At 53.5% G+C, this 17,398-nt stretch overlaps 1 protein-coding gene across 1 annotated transcript; it reads right to left on the reverse strand.

Annotated features, from left to right (window-relative positions):
* Positions 1-8,693: 8,693 nt before the first annotated feature.
* On the reverse strand, positions 8,694-8,999 carry LOC144897997 (uncharacterized). The gene has a single exon (XM_078788936.1). It carries the CDS (start codon positions 8,997-8,999, stop codon positions 8,694-8,696), a length of 306 nt encoding a protein of 101 aa, XP_078645062.1.
* Positions 9,000-17,398: the final 8,399 nt, after the last annotated feature.

Genomic DNA, 17,398 nt, shown 5'->3' on the forward strand with positions numbered 1-17,398 from the left:
AGCTCAATCGCCACAGCGTGTCCCGCCGGCAGCGGGACGGGTCCCAGCACCAGCGGGTAGCAGGACCATCGCGGCTTAGGCTCATCGTCTTTGTCGTCGTCTTTGTCGTCGTCTTTGTCGTCGTCTTTGTCGTCGTCTTTGTCGTCGTTTTCGTCGTCGTTTTCGTCGTCGTTTTCGTCGTCGTCTTTGTCGTCGTCTTTAATGGCGTTTTTATTGGTGTTTTTATTGTTGTATTTGTTGTTCTTTGCCCCCTTTCCTCCGATAGCCTCTGCGGCGCCGCGGCCGGTGGCCGTCAACAACGACTCCGGCGGCCACGCGCCAAACCCCTGCCCCTGTGTCCGATCCTTGGGCTCATCATCCTCCCGGTGGAGAAACAGCGCCAGACTGGGTCGATGGCGATCGAACGAGCTGAGCCGACACCAGCGAGCCGGCGGCACGGCCGGGCCGTCGGCCGTGAAAAAGAACAGGTTCAGCCCAAACAATTCCTCAAGAGCCCGGTAGCACAGCAGCGGTTGGCTCCAATCGGGGGGCGGCAACCGACGGCGAGGAAATCCGCCGACAATGTCCTCGACGACGCCGACGGCGCCGGCGGCCACAGGTTGACCTGCGTCCAGGTTGGCGCCGTACAGCTCTTGTGCGCACACGGCGGCCAGCCCACCATCCCGATCGACGGTCGACCACAGCCGCCGCAGTCGATCATCAGCTAGCTGGTGGCCGTCCACAGCCAGCGCCACGGCCGCTATGGCCGAGTCCAGCCGCACGTCCCATTGTTCTCGAGAGTCTACGGACCGTCGCGCAACTTGTCGCGGCGTCAGCAGCAGCCGCCGATCCACTGATTCGGCAGGCATATTCGGCACCAGTTGCCGCACAAACGATTCCAATCGTTCGGGCACCCGCCAAGGCGACGCCAAAGCGATCGGCGGCGCGACGTCCTCAAGCTCCCCATCGTCGTCATCAGCCGTTGCAGCCGTTGCAGCCGTTGCAGCCGTTGCAGCTGTTGCAGCTGTTGCAGCTGTTGCAGCTGTTGCAGCCGTTGCGTCGCCGACCGAGGCGCTCGCCACGGTCGAAGCGGTGCCCAGCCTCAAGCGGGCGGTTGAGCGGCTGCCGTCGTCATCGTCGTCTCGCGGCCGATCGAAATACGAGTGCCACTTGCTACCCTTCTTAAGCTTCTGCTCGCGCGAGTAGCAGCACGGGACGTAGGGGAATCGGCGGCGGTTGGCCAGCGTGTTGGCCCTCAGACCCGGAAAGGGGTGCTTGGTGTGCAGGCAGTAGTAGCGGCGAGGCTCGTCCTCACCGTAAATGGGAAACGTCATGGACGTCAACCCGCGGGCCGCAAACTCGTCCTCTTCGGCGTTCGACATTGCCACGGTGGGCATGTGCAAGCACTTGCGAGAGTAGGTGGGCACAAATATGGCAGGCGCCACTTGGCGCAGCACGGGCCTGGCCTTCAAGTCGGTCTCAAGACCGTCAACCGCTCGCCGCTGTCGGGGCCGCCGGCGGGGCCGTTTGGCAGGTTGGTCGGCACTTGCGCCGCCGCTCTCAACCGCAAACGGCTCAATCAGCCAATGGGCGTACGTCAGTTCTATTTCAGCGGCCCGGCGGGCGTAGGCCTCCAGCGCTACGCCAACCACCCGGCGCGCTGCCTCTCCCGACTCCTCGTCATAGGCTTTGATGCGCAGCTGCAGGTACGGCGTTTCAGCCTCAAGCGAAAACCCGTAGCCGCCCGGCTCCCGGCGTCGTTCCTGGAGGTTAACGCTCATGCCGGTGTCGCCGACGTGCAGATACAGGTTAACCCGTTTGCGGGAAGGACGGCTGAACTCGTCCAGGGCCAAGCACCGGCTGATCAGCGGATCGGTAATCAGCACGTCCTGGAAGAGCTCGGCGTTCAGCCGTCCGACCGGCACGGCGCATCGAGCCGCAAAGCCTATCTGGAGGTAGCTTGGTTCGCCGCTGTCAAAACTGCGTCGGATCGTCCGGTTCACCGTGGCCAGCACGGCCGATGTGAACTCCTTTCGAGAGACGCCGGCGGGTCTGTCGCAGACTAGCGACATTGAGGCGGGCTCTCCGTCGATCGACCCGACCAGCACGGCCTCGGAGAACTGCCCGTCCCCTGTCGCCACTTTGAGCAGCACACCGCCTTCGGGCTCCTGGGTTCGCCAGACGGCAGGCGGGTCAAACCCCCGAAGGTGCTTGTAGAACCCGCCAAAGGCGGCGTAAGGCAGTCGCCGATCGTGAATATCCAGCTGATCCAGCAGCTCCAGCGCCGTCAGCTCCGACCGTCCCAGGTCAATGGTGAAAATGTCGCGCGTCATGCGCATGGCCGTCATGGTTGCGGGCACGGCATGCGCCATCAGGGCACTGTACCGACGATTGGCGCGGACGACGCGCATCGAAGTGTTGGCCAGAGCCGCCCGCAGCAGCTGCAGCGTGTTGGGCGCCCGCCGCAGTGCGTCGTCGTAATCGTCCAGACCTGAGACGGTTCGCATCAGCACATCGAAATCTGGCTGGTCAAACAGCGTGTGGGTGGCCACAAAAATGCGTTCCAGCTCGGCCCGTGAGGGCTCATCCTTGCCGATCCGGCGGCCTGTCGGTTTCGAGGATGGGAAAAGCCCCTTGGCCGGAAAGACAAGCCCCTCCTGCTCGTACACCTTGCTCAGCACGTTGACAAAGGTGTACCGATTCGAAGGGTTCCACAGGTCCTTGACGTCCGCCGGTTGTTCCGGAGTCCACCGTAGATAGACAGGTGCTGAACCGACGGCGTTGGCGAATCGAGATAGACAGTCTAGCAGATCGTCGGTGGGCCTGTACGGCATCCTGAGATTGTTGACAAGAGCCATACCGCTCGCCTGCGATTGGATTCGACCTTTGGTGACTCAAGCTCTGTGGAGGGGGGGGACGTCTTGAAGCAGCCCGACGGTCAACGGGCTGTTGTTTTAAACTGTGGAAAGAGCTGTAGATTTTAAAAGAGATATAGAATCTATTATAAATTGCAAAGATCTAAGAAGACGGATGGAGGACAAAAGATATAATGAGAGGAAAAAGGAACCCTAAATTGTTACAAATAATTGCTACAAATTGCTACAAATTGTTACAAATTGTTATAAATTGCTACAAATTGCTACGAATCGCTACGAATTGCTACAAATCGCCAAAGCCACCAGCCGCTGACTGGCGTGATTACCAACGATTGCCAACGATTGCCAACGATTGCCAACGATTGCCAACGATTGCCAACAATTGCCAACAATTGCCAACAATTGCTGCAACAATTGCCAACAATTGCCAACAATTGCTGCAACAATTGCCAACAGTTGCAACAATTGCTAACAATTGCCAACAATTGCCAACAATTGCCAACAATTGCCAACGGTTGCCAACAGTTGTCAACAATTGCCAACGGTTGTCAACAGTCGTCAACAGTTGTCAACGGTTGTCAACGGTTGTCAACGGTTGTCAACGGTCGGATAAAAACCTTTAGCCTGATTGATAAGACGATTGTGAGAGGGCTTACAAATGCGGGACGAGTTCTTCCCCCCCCCTCCTCAAGACCTGCCAACGATGTGGAGAAGACCTAATAAAACCAATGAAGGTTTGGCAAAGGAGCTGCAAGTATCTTGTCAAACGGTCCCCTTCCCAAGATTAGCTTTTTCTAAAAGAGATTGTACGCCGCCGCAATGGCAATCTGCCGGGAGGGGTGGGGAAGGGCTAGTTTCACTTCCAATTTGTCCTGCTCAGATTGTCTAACTCGTAATCGAGAGCTTACGCAGATGTATACTTGGAATTAGACTGTTTCTACACGCAACTATATGTATATACATATTAAATATATATATATAATGTATATATTTAATGCAATATTAGCTATCTACTAGACAACCGCTGTCAAGTGATACTACACATCCGTGATCAAAACCGGCGGTCGTATCTAAACGGAAGGGAAGATGGCTCAAAACTTATTTCCCACCCGCACCGTCAACGTCCAACATCCAACGTCCAACGTCCAACGTCCAACGTCCAACGTCCAACGTCCAACGTCCAACGTCCAACGTCCAACGCCGTACACAGCCACTTTGGCCATGGCGGACCCCCCACCCTGACTTGAACCATCACCCGCACCAAATCCGTCCGACCGGCCGTCTCAGTCATCGGAATCGGAATCTCGGAAGACTACACCCATTCTCTTGGACAAACCGATGGCCACCATCGGCCGCCTGCGGTTCGGCAGCCGCCATGGCGGCTGTCGCCACGTTTGGCGCTTATCCGTCTCTGCCCGCGCTCGAAAGATGCCAACCGTGGAAGCATCAGCCGTATCAGCTGTATCGGTTGTATCGGCCGTATCGGCTGCATCGGCTGCATCGGCTGCATCGGCTGCATCGGCTGTATCGGCTGCGGCAAAAGCTGTCGATGGCCGTCTGATCCGCCACGCCAGCTCACTCTCTGCCGTCGACCCCCGCAGGACTGACAGCACCTCCTGCACCGTCTTGGTTGACACAGCACCCGTTTCCCTTAACAGCCGTTCATCGAAAGGTCTAAATGAGCAAGATGGATCGTCGGTCGTCGACACCGGCGGATCACCTTTGAGAATCTGTCGCGTTCGTTGGTAAGACAGCGGCGCCAACGTTGGCTGGTCGGCCATGTCCTCCAGGCGTCCGTGCTGGACAATGGCCTTGAAGCCGGTGACGGGTCCCAGCCGCGGCACCCGCTCGTTAAAATCAGTACCGCACATGACACAAAAATCCAAAAACTGAGAGCCGCTCAATCCAAGCGTTGTCAGCATGCTTGTCAGATCCATCTCTCGCATCTGATTTCGATACATGTCCGTGTAGATTCTCCCCAACCCGTGGAAGGCGCCGGACGCCAGTGCGTCCGAGTCGGTCGTGAGCAGAGAGTCGGCCTGACCTGCCACCACCATGCGCACGCAATGGATCTCGGCCTCGTGGGGGGCGGTGGTCCAGGGGAACCCAAATGCCGCAATGATGTGACGAAACGTCTGGTAGTCCTGCGGCGAGACGCATACGTCCCGGAGCATTTTAGTCACATGCTTTTCCAGGCAGCGGATCAGCCCGCTGTCCTCTTTATTGACGATGCTCCTGAGCGCCGTTTCGGCGGCAGCGGCCGCCTCTTCCCGCACGTGTCCGCCAGCCACGCGAATGTCGCGGCGGCCTTCATCAGCTGCCCGGGCTTGGGCAGTCTGCAGCCGAGCGGCAGCCACTATAAGGTCAGGACCGGGCTCCGCACCGGTCATGAAGGCGTCCAACTGTGTTCGAAGCGTCGCGGCCTTGGCAAGGGCCGCTTCGCGGCGCTGCCGCCGCAGCAGCTTCTCACACATCTTTTCGGGCGGCGCCGTGCCGTCAAACACAAATATGGCACGGATGCCGTAGGCTTTCAGCTGGGCTAAACACATACAAATTTTAGACGGCCAGTCGTCCACGTCAATGTTCTTGTACTTGTGAACCATGAACGCCGCGTCGATGGCCAGCCGCGTGCGCCACAGTGTTCGCATGTCGACGGTTTTTTCAACGACGCCGTTCCGTTTCAGAAAAGCGCGCAATCCTTTTATGCCCATGGTGATGATTTTTTTTGGTGAAGAAAAGGGGGTGTATAATCGTAAACACGTCCGAAAGAAAGTTCCAGAGAATTCTGGGGAAGCAACCGTTTGAATGAAAGGGGGTGGAGATTTTATCCGTATACGCGCGTGCGTGTATGCGGTTGACGTGAGTATCAATAGTGGAAAATGCGCTCCAATAAACAAAAATTTTTCAAAACAACTGCCGAAATCTACAAGGATTACGATTAAACCAAAAAAAAAAAGGAAATTCATCGATGATTTCTTTTGGTTGTGGTACAACATATATATACATATATATATACATATATATATATACATATATATATACATATATATATATGTGTGTGTATATAAGGACATATGTATATACGTATATACGTATATATGTATATGAAGACATTATCCGACTTCCTGCTGACGCGCCATCGCTGAGCTCAACCGGCTGTCATCACAGCCAAGATCATAACATTTCAGAGACAAGAGAGCTATCCAAAGTTTGGTTTCCAGCGTCTATATCCTATCTTGTTTCCCCCCCCATCACACGCTAGGTGGCTGGATTTTGAACAGAGGATATGGTTTTGGCAGTTCTCCAACAAATGCAGCCATCAGAGGTCAAACCGCAACTGTTTCAGTACAATTGCAGCTCTCGGAACCATATCCTCTTCCTATCTGTATACAACTTATAGCGAATAGTTTTCCTCGGAGCAGTTAAAAAAATTTTTTTCCCCGCACGCTTAATTTTAAAATATTCTTAAACTCAAACTATGGCAAATAGCCCGTATCATAAGATCTAGACCTGTAGCCGGAATATCTTCACGGAATCTAGCCGCCAATCGATCAACCAGCCGAGTGTGGGGATAGAGGTGGACAGACCAAAAATAAAAAAAAACCCTCTTATCACCTCACAGCGACAAGGGGGTCTGTTTTCCTTTACAATTTAGTTCTAACCGGCGGTCAACAGCTAGTAATTTTTTTGGGTCCACTTTAAATACATTGAGTTTAGATATTTAAAAAAAAATCTCATCGGCACTTGCCCAATCGCCATTCCTCACATCACAACAGACTCGACTCTGATTTTTGTTGGAGAGGGAGTGGTTTAAAACAGAAATACAACGGCTGCAATCACAGCCGCTGAGCCAACAATCGATGTTTGCTGATCGAAATGCGGCCACCGTCGGTTGGCGAGATTTTACCACGGGTGTCGGATCCGTACTCAAAACCGGACTGTTGGTGGGCCGGATCTGTTCTTCGGTGGTAGACCTGTGGACCGGTGATGGGATCGGGTTGACTGAACAGATTAATGGCTTTCGAGGATACGACAGTACCGGCCACAGAGAAGGTGCTGGCAACGGCAACGGCAGCGGCGGCAGCGACGGCTGCAGCGCCGGCGAGCTCGAGTGCAGGGCCGCCGCTCGTCGGCTGACGGGTCAAACGTTTAGCAAGAGCAGGCCATCCTTTTTGCAGAATCCCGTCACCGGCCGACGGCTGGAGCTGGACGCGTACTGTCCTCAGCTCAAGCTGGCCGTCGAGTACAACGGCCGGCAGCACTATGACTTTGTGCCGGCTTTCCACGCTGACCGCCGTGACGCTTTGCTGGGTGCTTACCGAGATCTGGTGAAGACGCAGCTATGTAGGCAAGCAGGAATTATATTGATTACCGTACCATACACGGTACCACTGATTGATATCCAAGAATACCTCCGCCAAAAATTTCCAACAGAAGCTCTCCTACCTGCAGAACGATGAGTTCAAACACGTTGGTCAGACGATTGCGCAACAGCGTACGTCGACACCATGAGCGATCGTCCGAATCGATCTCCTCACCACGATCGCACGACAGCGCGGTGATGGTTGAACGCGTTCAGGCCGATATTCCCAACATAGATTTCATAAGTGAGTGGTTGGAACGATCGATGCTGGCGGCACGGCAGGCGGAGACGGCTGCAAAAGATGCGCAGGAGGCGGCCGACAGGGCACAGCAGGCCGCGGCCTGCGCTGCTAAAGCTGCCATGAAGGCTGCCGAGGTGGCTGAGACGCACGCGCTGCTTGTCAGCGCCCGCGCAGAAGAGAGCGCTTGCCTGGCCCGGGCAAAAAGGCACATGCTAGAGGAGGACGCTGTGGTTCGGCTGGGAAAAAATCAGACGCTGACCAGATCTAAGAAGGTCAAACTGGACGATGCCGGCTCTATTGTAGCCGCCGCAGCCTTTGAGCATCCTGCTCAAAACCATACTCTCCAGGTGCCTGCTCCACGCTAACGGTCTCAACAGCAAACAAGTTGGCATTGTCAACAATGCGGTACGGTACGATACGGTACAATACGGTACAATACGGTACAATACGGTACAATACGGTACAATACGGTACAATACGGATAGGTTCCCTCCCCAACAGCCTAACGACCTAACCACCTTACAACTTTACCTTACCACCTTACCACGTTACCGTCTTCTTTTCTCCCCCCTTTGATTCAGAGCGTTATTGACAACTGTCGTTTGGTTACAAAAAAAAATTTTTTTTGCGAACCCGTCGACAATATAATCAAGCTCAGTTTTCCCACACACATATACACACACACACACACACACCTCTCCGAGTTTTAATCCTCACCGCTTTGATACTTGCCTGAGCCAAATTGCTTAAAAAAATATTTATAAAATAAAATAATAAAAAATACATATGTGACGTTTGCGTTTGTTTCAGGCCGTCGTTTAGTCTATGAGCTTAACAATAGATTTAGAGGTTTGCACAAATAAAAGAGGATTTGCTTTTCCTCCAGAGAAAGAAAAAAATTTCTTTCCTTATCTCCGAATGAGAAATAGGAAAGAAATTTATTGCAACTCATAACGGACTAAAGGCTGACTATATATAATATATAATATATAATATATATAATATATAATATATAATATGTATATAATATATACATATACGGACAGAAATGTTTCTCAAGTAACGATTGGGAATGCACAGCATGTGCAGATAACTGTTTTGCAACTCTAAGTGGCATTTAATATGGGATTTTTAATATACGTACGCATATATATACATATATATACATACGGCTTGTAACTGGTCTGTTGTTGGTTTTGGGGTCAAGGAATAGCTTTTAACAGGGTTTGAGCCGTCAGTGGGTGTGGCTGCCGCTGCTGCCGCCGCCGCCGCCGCTGCCGCTGCCGCTGCCGCTGCCGCTGCCGCTGCCACTGCCACCGCGCAGTCTCAACACCAGGTGCAGGGTTGATTCTTTCTGAATATTATAGTCCGACACGGTTCGACCGTCCTCCAACTGTTTGCCGGCGTAGATGAGTCGTTGCTGATCGGGTGGAATGCCTTCTTTGGACTGGATCTTAAATTTTATTGTTTCAATGGTATCGGACGCGTCCACGTCCACCGTGATGGTCTTGCCAGTGAGTGTTTTGACAAAGAGCTGCATGGTGAGTTTGGGTGGGTTTTTTTTTCTGCTTGAAGCCGATTTGGACGATACAACGGGAGTATGTTTTTTTAAAAGGATACGTACTACAACAGCATCCGACAGATTGAGTGCTTGGTCAAGTTTTAAACGCCACCGATTGTTTGGCAGTTGTCAGGGAGAGGATGAGTGCTGGCCGCGCTGCTGGCCGCGCTGCTAGCCGCGTTGCTGGCCGCGCTGCTAGCCGCGCTGCTAGCCGCGCTGCTGGCCGCGCTGCTGGCCGCGCTGCTAGCCGCGCTGCTGGCCGCGCTGCTGGCCGCGCTGCTGGCCGCGTTGCTGGCCGCAAACAACAAGAGCATTTGGCGTAGCCCTCCCGCCAGTTTCCAATTGAGGTGTTGCACCGGCAATTGCACCGGCAATCGTACCAGCAATTGCACCGGCAATCGTACCGGCAATTGTACAGGTGCTAACCAACCGCACCGCGAGAGCCACCTTAACGGCGTCCGTGAGCCGCTTTCTTTTAAAAAAGGCCACCAACCGTTCTGTCTTTAACGAGCTGCAAAAGCGCGTTTGCGTACACGTTCTGGCCGCCTCATGCAGCAGTTTATAACGGCACTAACCATCGGCGTGTTATTTTTGACGCTATGCTATTTTGTCTACAACTCGCTGGACAAACTGCACACCAAAGTCACACAATTGGAACTGCAGCTTGCCAATCCGTTACCGAGCGAATCTGCCGAAAGCCTGTCGTGCCGCGACGTTGACAATCTGTTTGAAGATTATGACGATGAGGACTACGACGACTACGAGGACTACGAGGACTACGAGGACGACGATCTCGCCAACGATCTCACCAACAATCTCACCAACAATCTCGCCAACAATCTCAACGATGATGAGCGTGATGGGTTTATGACTCAAGATCGAGTTCGAGCGCCGCCGGCGACGGTCAGTCGCGCGCCCGGGCTTGAGACAATTGCTGAAAATGAGCCGTTTGCTGAAAACGAGCCGATTGCTTTGCCCGTGCCCAAAGACCAAACACCGTAGTCTGCTTTGGCCGACCGAAGCCGCCGGTTCTGCGAGGTGGCTGGATCTTGCGGCTTGGCGCTAGGTGGTAATATTGTAACAATCCACTGTGGCTGTGAGCCAATGCCGATGAGTTCTCACAAAACTATTTTCAGAAATGCTTTTGATTGGTTCAACCATTTAAACATTTGCAATATTATATATATATAATATATATATATATATAATATATAATATATATAATACATATAATATATATAATATATATAATATATATATAATTTATATAAATATATATTGTACGTATTCCATGTACAGTCTAATTATACATACGTATACGTGTATATGCGTATATGTATGTGTTCACTTGCAGATCTCGCCGGTGGCTGTTAGGAAATGGCTTGAGGGATTTCAAAGAGGCCGTAGTGCTTTAATCATCGATCAGATCCATACCTGTCCAGCCATCTAACAGCTAACTCAGATACACTTCCTGTAAATCCTTGATAAATGTTTTACCTGCCGACAAGGGTTGTACCTGCCCAGCCCTCCTCCGTACAGCTATCACTCTGAAAAAAAACTTTAAGAGAGAGTTAATTTACCGAGGAGATCCGCAACTGTCTGCCAATGTAGATATTTTCCCATAGAATCTTTGGAGAAGTATTGTAGGTTGACAATAGTCGTATCTGTTCAGCCTCTTGTAAATAAACAAACCCTAAAATACATTTTAGTCGCTGAGAAGAAGAGCCGTAGCTGTCTAGCCAGCTGTAAAAACTAACTCTATCGTGGAAACTCCTCTAAAAAAGTTTTTGCTTGCTGATAAAAACTGTGTCTGTTTAAATCATCCGTACATGTATTTCTCCCGTGGGAGGGGGGAAAAAAACCCCCTCTGAGAGGGGATTCAGCTACACTTACTGGAGGTGTGTGAAGGGAAATTGTGTTTGTGCAGACTATCTGCACAGATAGCACTCCTATGCAGAGTTTAAAATAGATTGCCGTTACTGAGATGACAAGCCATAGCTGTTCAATCATCCGATTGTCTACGCCGCTATTGTTCTACCTGAAATGGTAAGACAATAGTTGTCATGTGAATGAGAAGCTCTATAACTACCTATGTGCATGACAATAGCCTTTTTTTGTTGACCATTGTTGACGGGAAGAAAGCCAAATCTCTCTGTGGAACTCTAGGCCCAGTATCCGACAACCATCCCAGACAATTGCTCGGTAAGCCTTCAGCAAGCTGTTTGTAGAGTCTACACGTGGACCAGTAACCGGACCCGTCTGTCGACCAAACGCCAAGCACGGAAATACTTTTATGTATATATATATACACACAATATATATATATATATTTTCTTTTGTTTTTAAAATTTTATTTCTCCGAATCAAGACCGGCCGACCGCAAACGTCTACGAGCGGCTATAGTCGGGAGTAAGAGATTGGGAGGTATGCGAGGCAACTGGCAGCGGGTTTGAACAGCCGAGCGGGTGACTGTGACCGGGTGCTTCTTTAACTCACGTCCTGCTCAAGAGAGAGAGAAAGAGAGAGATAGAAAGAAAGAGAAAGGTAGAGATAGAAAGATGGAAAAAGAGACAAAAAAAGAGCCAAAAAGAGAGCTAAAAAGAGAGAAAAAAAAGGGAGAGAGAAAGGGAGAGAGAAAGGGAGAGAGAAAGGGAGAGAGAAAGGGAGAGAGAAAGAGAGAAAAAAGGAGATAGAAAGGGAGAGAGAAAGGGAGAGAGAAAGGGAGAGAGAAAGGGAGAGAGAAAGGGAGTCTTAGCAAACGTTGGTAGCCATGGCAATGAGCTCTGTAAACCTTTTAAAACAAAAGCACCGGTTAAACACGTTTTTCAGCCACCAATAGCTGCCAATAGCTGCCAATAGCTGCCAATAGCTGCCGATAGCTGCCGATAGCCGTCTATAGCCGTTGATAGCCGTCTATAGCCGTCTATAGCCGTCTATAGCCGTCTATAGCCGTCTATAGCCGTCTATAGCCGTTGATAGCCGTCTATAGCCGTCTATAGCTGTCTATAGCCATTGATAGCCGTCTATAGCCGTCTATAGCCGTCTATAGCCGTCTATAGTAGCACACAACTGCCTAATTGCTAAAATAAACATCTCTCCGCCTCAACCCTGTCCCTTTTTCTCCTCCTCCTCCCCGTTCCACACACGCGCACACACACAGCCGCTCGGCGACATGGTCAGCGTGGCTGATTTTCTGGTCCGCTACCCGTACGTTGACCCGACGGCGGACGGGATTGACCCGTACCCCGGCCTCTCCTTTGAAGCGGCCCTGGTCAGCAAACCGGAAATTGCTCAATCTTTTGAGCCAGACGATCGGTTTCCGCAGCAGAAGCTGATACCGGCCTACTTGGGGGCGGAGACTCCATACCGGGAGCTTTTGCTGTTTCACGCCCCTGGCACAGGCAAGACTTGCGTGGTGATCCGCACGGCAGAGCTGGCGCGAGAATCCGGCCGGCTCCGCGGCTGCCTGGTGTTGGCTCGTGGGCTCACGCTGCTGCGGAATTTTACAGCCGAGCTGATGTTCAGCTGCGACACCAACGGTCGGTATATCCCGACCGACTACGAGCGGCTGACGGACCTGGAGCGCGCATTCCGGGTCCGCAAGCTGATAGCCGCCTTCTACCAGCTGCGCACCTTTGACACCTTTGCGCGGCAGACCGCTAAGATGAGCCCCGAGCAGATCCGTCAACGCTACGGCGGGTTTTTGGTGGTGGTGGACGAGGTGCACCACGTGCGCACAGGTCCGCCCGGTTCACAGCACGGCAAGACCTACGCGTCCCTGCAGCGATTCCTGCAGCTGACTGTCGGCTGCGTCAAAATCGTCATGTCCGGCACCCCCATGGCCAACGCGCCCGTTGAGCTGATCGATGTGATGAACCTCATTCTGCCAAGACCCGTCGACCCCCAACGCTACTTTGATGCCAACGGCAATATGCGAGCCTCTGCCGTCGACGACCTGAGACGGCTGCTGCGCGGTCGCGTCTCGTACCTGGCCGCGCCGCCGGCCGGTCCGGGGCTGGCCTTTGTCGGCGAGTCGCCGCCGCGGCCGCCGTTGCAGCACCTAACCATTGTGCGGCTGGAGATGAGCCAGCTGCAGAGCCGGGGGTACGCCGCCGCGTTGGCCAAAGACCGACGGGAGCGGAACATCTTCACCGGCGCGCGGCAGAGCGCGCTGGGCGTCTTCCCCGACGAATGTCGCAGGCCCAGGGCTACCGAAAACCAGCTGCGGAACAGAACGGCCAGGCGGGCGATGGCCGGCGACGGGCCGTCGATCGGCGACTTGAGCGTCAAATACGCCTATGCGGTCGACCTGTGCGCGCGGTCGCCCAAGACCTTTGTCTACGGCGACCTGGTCAACGGGAGCGGCCTGATGTACCTGGTCGCCTTTATGGAAGCGGCAGGTTGGACCAAGGCCAGGGGTAACGAAACCACAACCGGCAGGCGGTACGGGCTGCTGACCGCCACACAGCGCAACATTAACAAAGTGGTGGCCAGGTTCAACCGGAAAGACAATCTGGACGGTCGCTACATAGGCGCGCTGGTGGGCAGTCGGGTGGTGGCCGAAGGCCTGACCTTCAAATGCGTGCGTCACGTGGTGATCCTCACACCCCACTGGAACTACACCGAGACGCAGCAGGCGGTGGCTAGAGCCTGGCGCGCGGGCTCGCACGACGATCTGGAGCGTGGGCCGGCGCCTGGCATGGCAGCCGACGGTCGCCCACTGCTGTCGGTGCATCAGCTGGTGGCCGAGCCAGCGCCAGGCCACGCGCCCGACGACTTCACCATCGACCTGGAGATGTATCGCACGTCTGAGTCCAAGGACGTGGAGATCAAGCGGGTCGAGCGGCTGATCCGAACGACGGCTTTCGACTGCACTCTGCTGGCCTCCCGCAACGCTCGCGCTCCGGAGGCGGTCGACGGCTCTCGGATCTGCGACTACGGCCCGTGCGCCTACAGCTGCTACGGTGTGCCGTACGCGCCCATTGTTGAGCGCCGCGCCCGGCCCGACGGTCTCCTCCCCGCACCGGCCAACAATCGGCTGCAGCCGGCGGCACTCAGGCCGGGGCCGGGCGGCCCCGGAATCGAGCGCCTCAAGCGACTGTTGCGGCGGCAAGGCGTGGCCGACGCTAGAACCGGCACAGCGGTCGAACAGGCCGCCGCCTGGTGGTTGTCGTCCGGCGGTGTGCGAGTGCAGGATCGGTTCGGCCTGCCGGCCGCTGTGACAGTGCTGGAGGACGGACGGCTGACCCTGACCCGTGACGGTGAAATCGGACTCGACGCCTTTTACACACGTCACTCAGTGGTCCGAGCGACAATGTCGGGGAGAGAACTGTTGCAAGCCGTGGAGGAGCGAGCGTTGCCCGGGCTAACTGCGGCGGCCATCCTCGGGCCCGATCCGGTCGAAGCCGCCGTCCGGCTGCCGCCCGCCGCCCAACGGGCACTGCTGCAGGCCTGTCTGACCGCTCGGCTGACCGATGCTCCCGGCCTTTGCGCGCAGCGAGACGCACTGCTCGAGTTTTACGCCGGCTTTTACGGTCCCGGTCCCCACGGCCGCACGGCCATGTGGCTGTTTCCGGAGGAAGGCGGCGCCCAGACGGTCGACAATCAGGGTCGATGGTACGAGCCAGACGCAAAGCTGCGCGCGTTCCTTGAGAAGCGCAAGCGTCGGTTCCTGAGCTCACCGATTGGCTACTACGGCCTGTACAACCCCAGCCTGCGTGATTTCTGCATCCGGGACGTGACCCACCTGGACCCAACCGCCAAAACGGCCGACCTGCGGCGGTTGACGGTGGGCCGCAGGTGCACCGACTGGGATCAGACGACATTAGCCGACATGCTGATACGGCTGATGAGAGTGGACCCTCCAACGGATTTCGAGGACGAGGCGGACGACCGGTCGTTGATGAGGCGGGCGACCCGGATCGGTACAGCCGCCAAGCCGGCCGGCGTGCGACCCGTTGACGTGGCCGAGGCACGGCGCATCCTCTACTGGACCGGCCGGCTGAAGCGACGGGACATGTGCGCCGCCATCCGCCGGTGGATGAGCGCTCATCAGCTGATCGAAGACAACTTTGACTGCGGCCACCAGCGCAAGCGTCGCGGGCGGTTTGCCTGAGCTAAATAAAGGTTTACAAATGAGAGAGTGTGAGAGTATGAGAGTATGCGTGTGAGAACGAGAACGAGAACAAGAACAAAAGAGTGGAGTGTGCAAAGAAAGACAGACTTTTGTTTTGAGCCTCCCCCCTACCCGAGACAGCTCTTTGCGCCTCCAACCTCACAGATCTACATTTCCATCATCCACACGTGTATGTGTGTGTGTGTGTGCGTATGTGTGTGCGTGTGTGCGTGTGTGCGTGTGTGCATGTGTGTGCATGTGTGTATGTTAAATGAGGTATGTTGGACGTCCGTTGGACGTCCGTTGGACGTCTGTTGGAAGTACGGTTAGTCTAATGCTTTGGACTCCACATAAATTGGCTCACATCGGGTTGGGGTTTTATCTTCCCTCCCCCATTTTTCACCCCCATGCCTTCTCAAATCCATCTTCCAGATATATATATATTAGTATATACATATATATACATATGTATATATATATATACATATGTATATATATATATATAGTCAGAACTTTACAGCCGTCAACCTTCCCCAGGACGTTAAAATGTTGCTTAATTTTAAGATTGAACAAATGAGAGGATTTTTAGAAGACAAACTCAACATTTTCCCCTCCTTCTCACCACCAGACTCACTAGCTCGCTAATGTACAGATTATAGATACAGAAGAGAAGGGAAAATTTTTTAACCACATCACAACAACTTGCCCCGATGATATCACATGGGTTTTTAACCATCTGCAACTGCCTGTGCTCTAATTTTCTTTTTTTTTTGCATGTTTCATGAGGTTAGCGATTTGTTAGATTCTAAATTAAAGCTATAGACCTATATTTATATATCTACATATCAAGATATATATATAAAACATTTTACATGTAATATTTTTTTTTATTTTATATAAAATATGTAGCTACAGCTACAGCTACAGCTACAGCTACAGCTACAGCTACAGCTACAGCTACAGCTACAGCTACAGCTACAGCTACAGCTACAGCTACAGCTACAGCTACAGCTACAGCTACAGCTACAACCACCTGTATTTGTCTCTATTTTCCAATCCAACCCAATTTGTTGATGGGTTGCCTCAGAACGGGCGTTTTGAAACCCACAACCACTCCGACCGCTCCGACCGCTCCGACCGCTCCGACCGCTCCGACCGCTCCGACCGCTCCGACCGCTCCGACCGCTCCGACCGCTCCGACCGCTCCGACCGCTCCGACCGCTCCGACCGCTCCGGCGGCTCCGGCGGCTCCGGCGGCTATGAGGGTTACTATCGGCGACGAAGGGCGCCGCTGCGCGTCAACAGGCGACCGCTCGAACGATCAAACACGCATGCGTCACAGCGCCGCCTCGCAGCAAGGCGGCATGCGATCGCGCCGTGAACGGAGGCGTCGGCGCTTGGCGTTGATGTCGGCCTGCTCGGCGGCGACAGTCTGGCCAACATGCGCATGAACTGACTTTTAGGGGTGGGGGAAGCGCCGACAGGCGCGACCGCTTGACGACGGAACAGACGTTTGAACGGACTTTTGGAAGGTGAGGCAGATGTGGCGGTTGAAGCGGATCGACGGCGGAACATACTTCTGAAAGGACTTTTGGAAGGACTTTTGGCAGGCCACTTGGCAGGAGATTTGGCAGAGCGTTTGGCAAGAGGTTTGGCAGAGCGTTTGGCAGGAGGTTTGGCAGAGCGTTTTAGCGGGCTTTTAGCAAAGCCTCCGGACGAGCGTCGGCGGATACCGGTCAATCGAACCGAAGGTGACCGGACGGCAAATGGGCTCTGTCTTGGCCCAGACCTGGGCGACCGTATGACAGACGGCTTTTTGGGCCGCAGTTTAACAAGCGGCGCTATTTTTAAAATAGACTTTGGCAACTTTGGCGACTTTGATGACTTTGATGACTTTGATGACTTTGATGACTTTGATGGCTTTGATGACTTTGATGACTTTGATCTGCCGGCTGCTGCATTGCTGCCGTCTCGGGACGATAAGACGGGCAACTTGTACGAGCCGCTTAGAAACATGTGCCGTAGGTTTGGATCGAAATTGGTTGACATGGCGTTGCTGATTTTATTTAAAACAGACCGGTAAGCCGTTTTAACTTTCCAGCGAGGACGGTTGCGGCGTTTGGGACGGAGGTTGAGACTACGATTGTTGCATCGGTTTCTAAACGGTAGTCAATTGTGAGTATATATATATATATATATATATACATGCGGTAATGAACAAATACAAGCCAATTGTTTGCCAATGTGTTGTGTGTGTGTATGT

The sequence above is a fragment of the Doryrhamphus excisus genome, unplaced genomic scaffold, assembly GCF_037039965.1.
Source record: "Doryrhamphus excisus strain RoL-2023G ecotype Guam unplaced genomic scaffold, RoL_Dexc_Guam_v1.1 HiC_scaffold_27, whole genome shotgun sequence".
NCBI lineage: Eukaryota > Metazoa > Chordata > Actinopteri > Syngnathiformes > Syngnathidae > Doryrhamphus > Doryrhamphus excisus.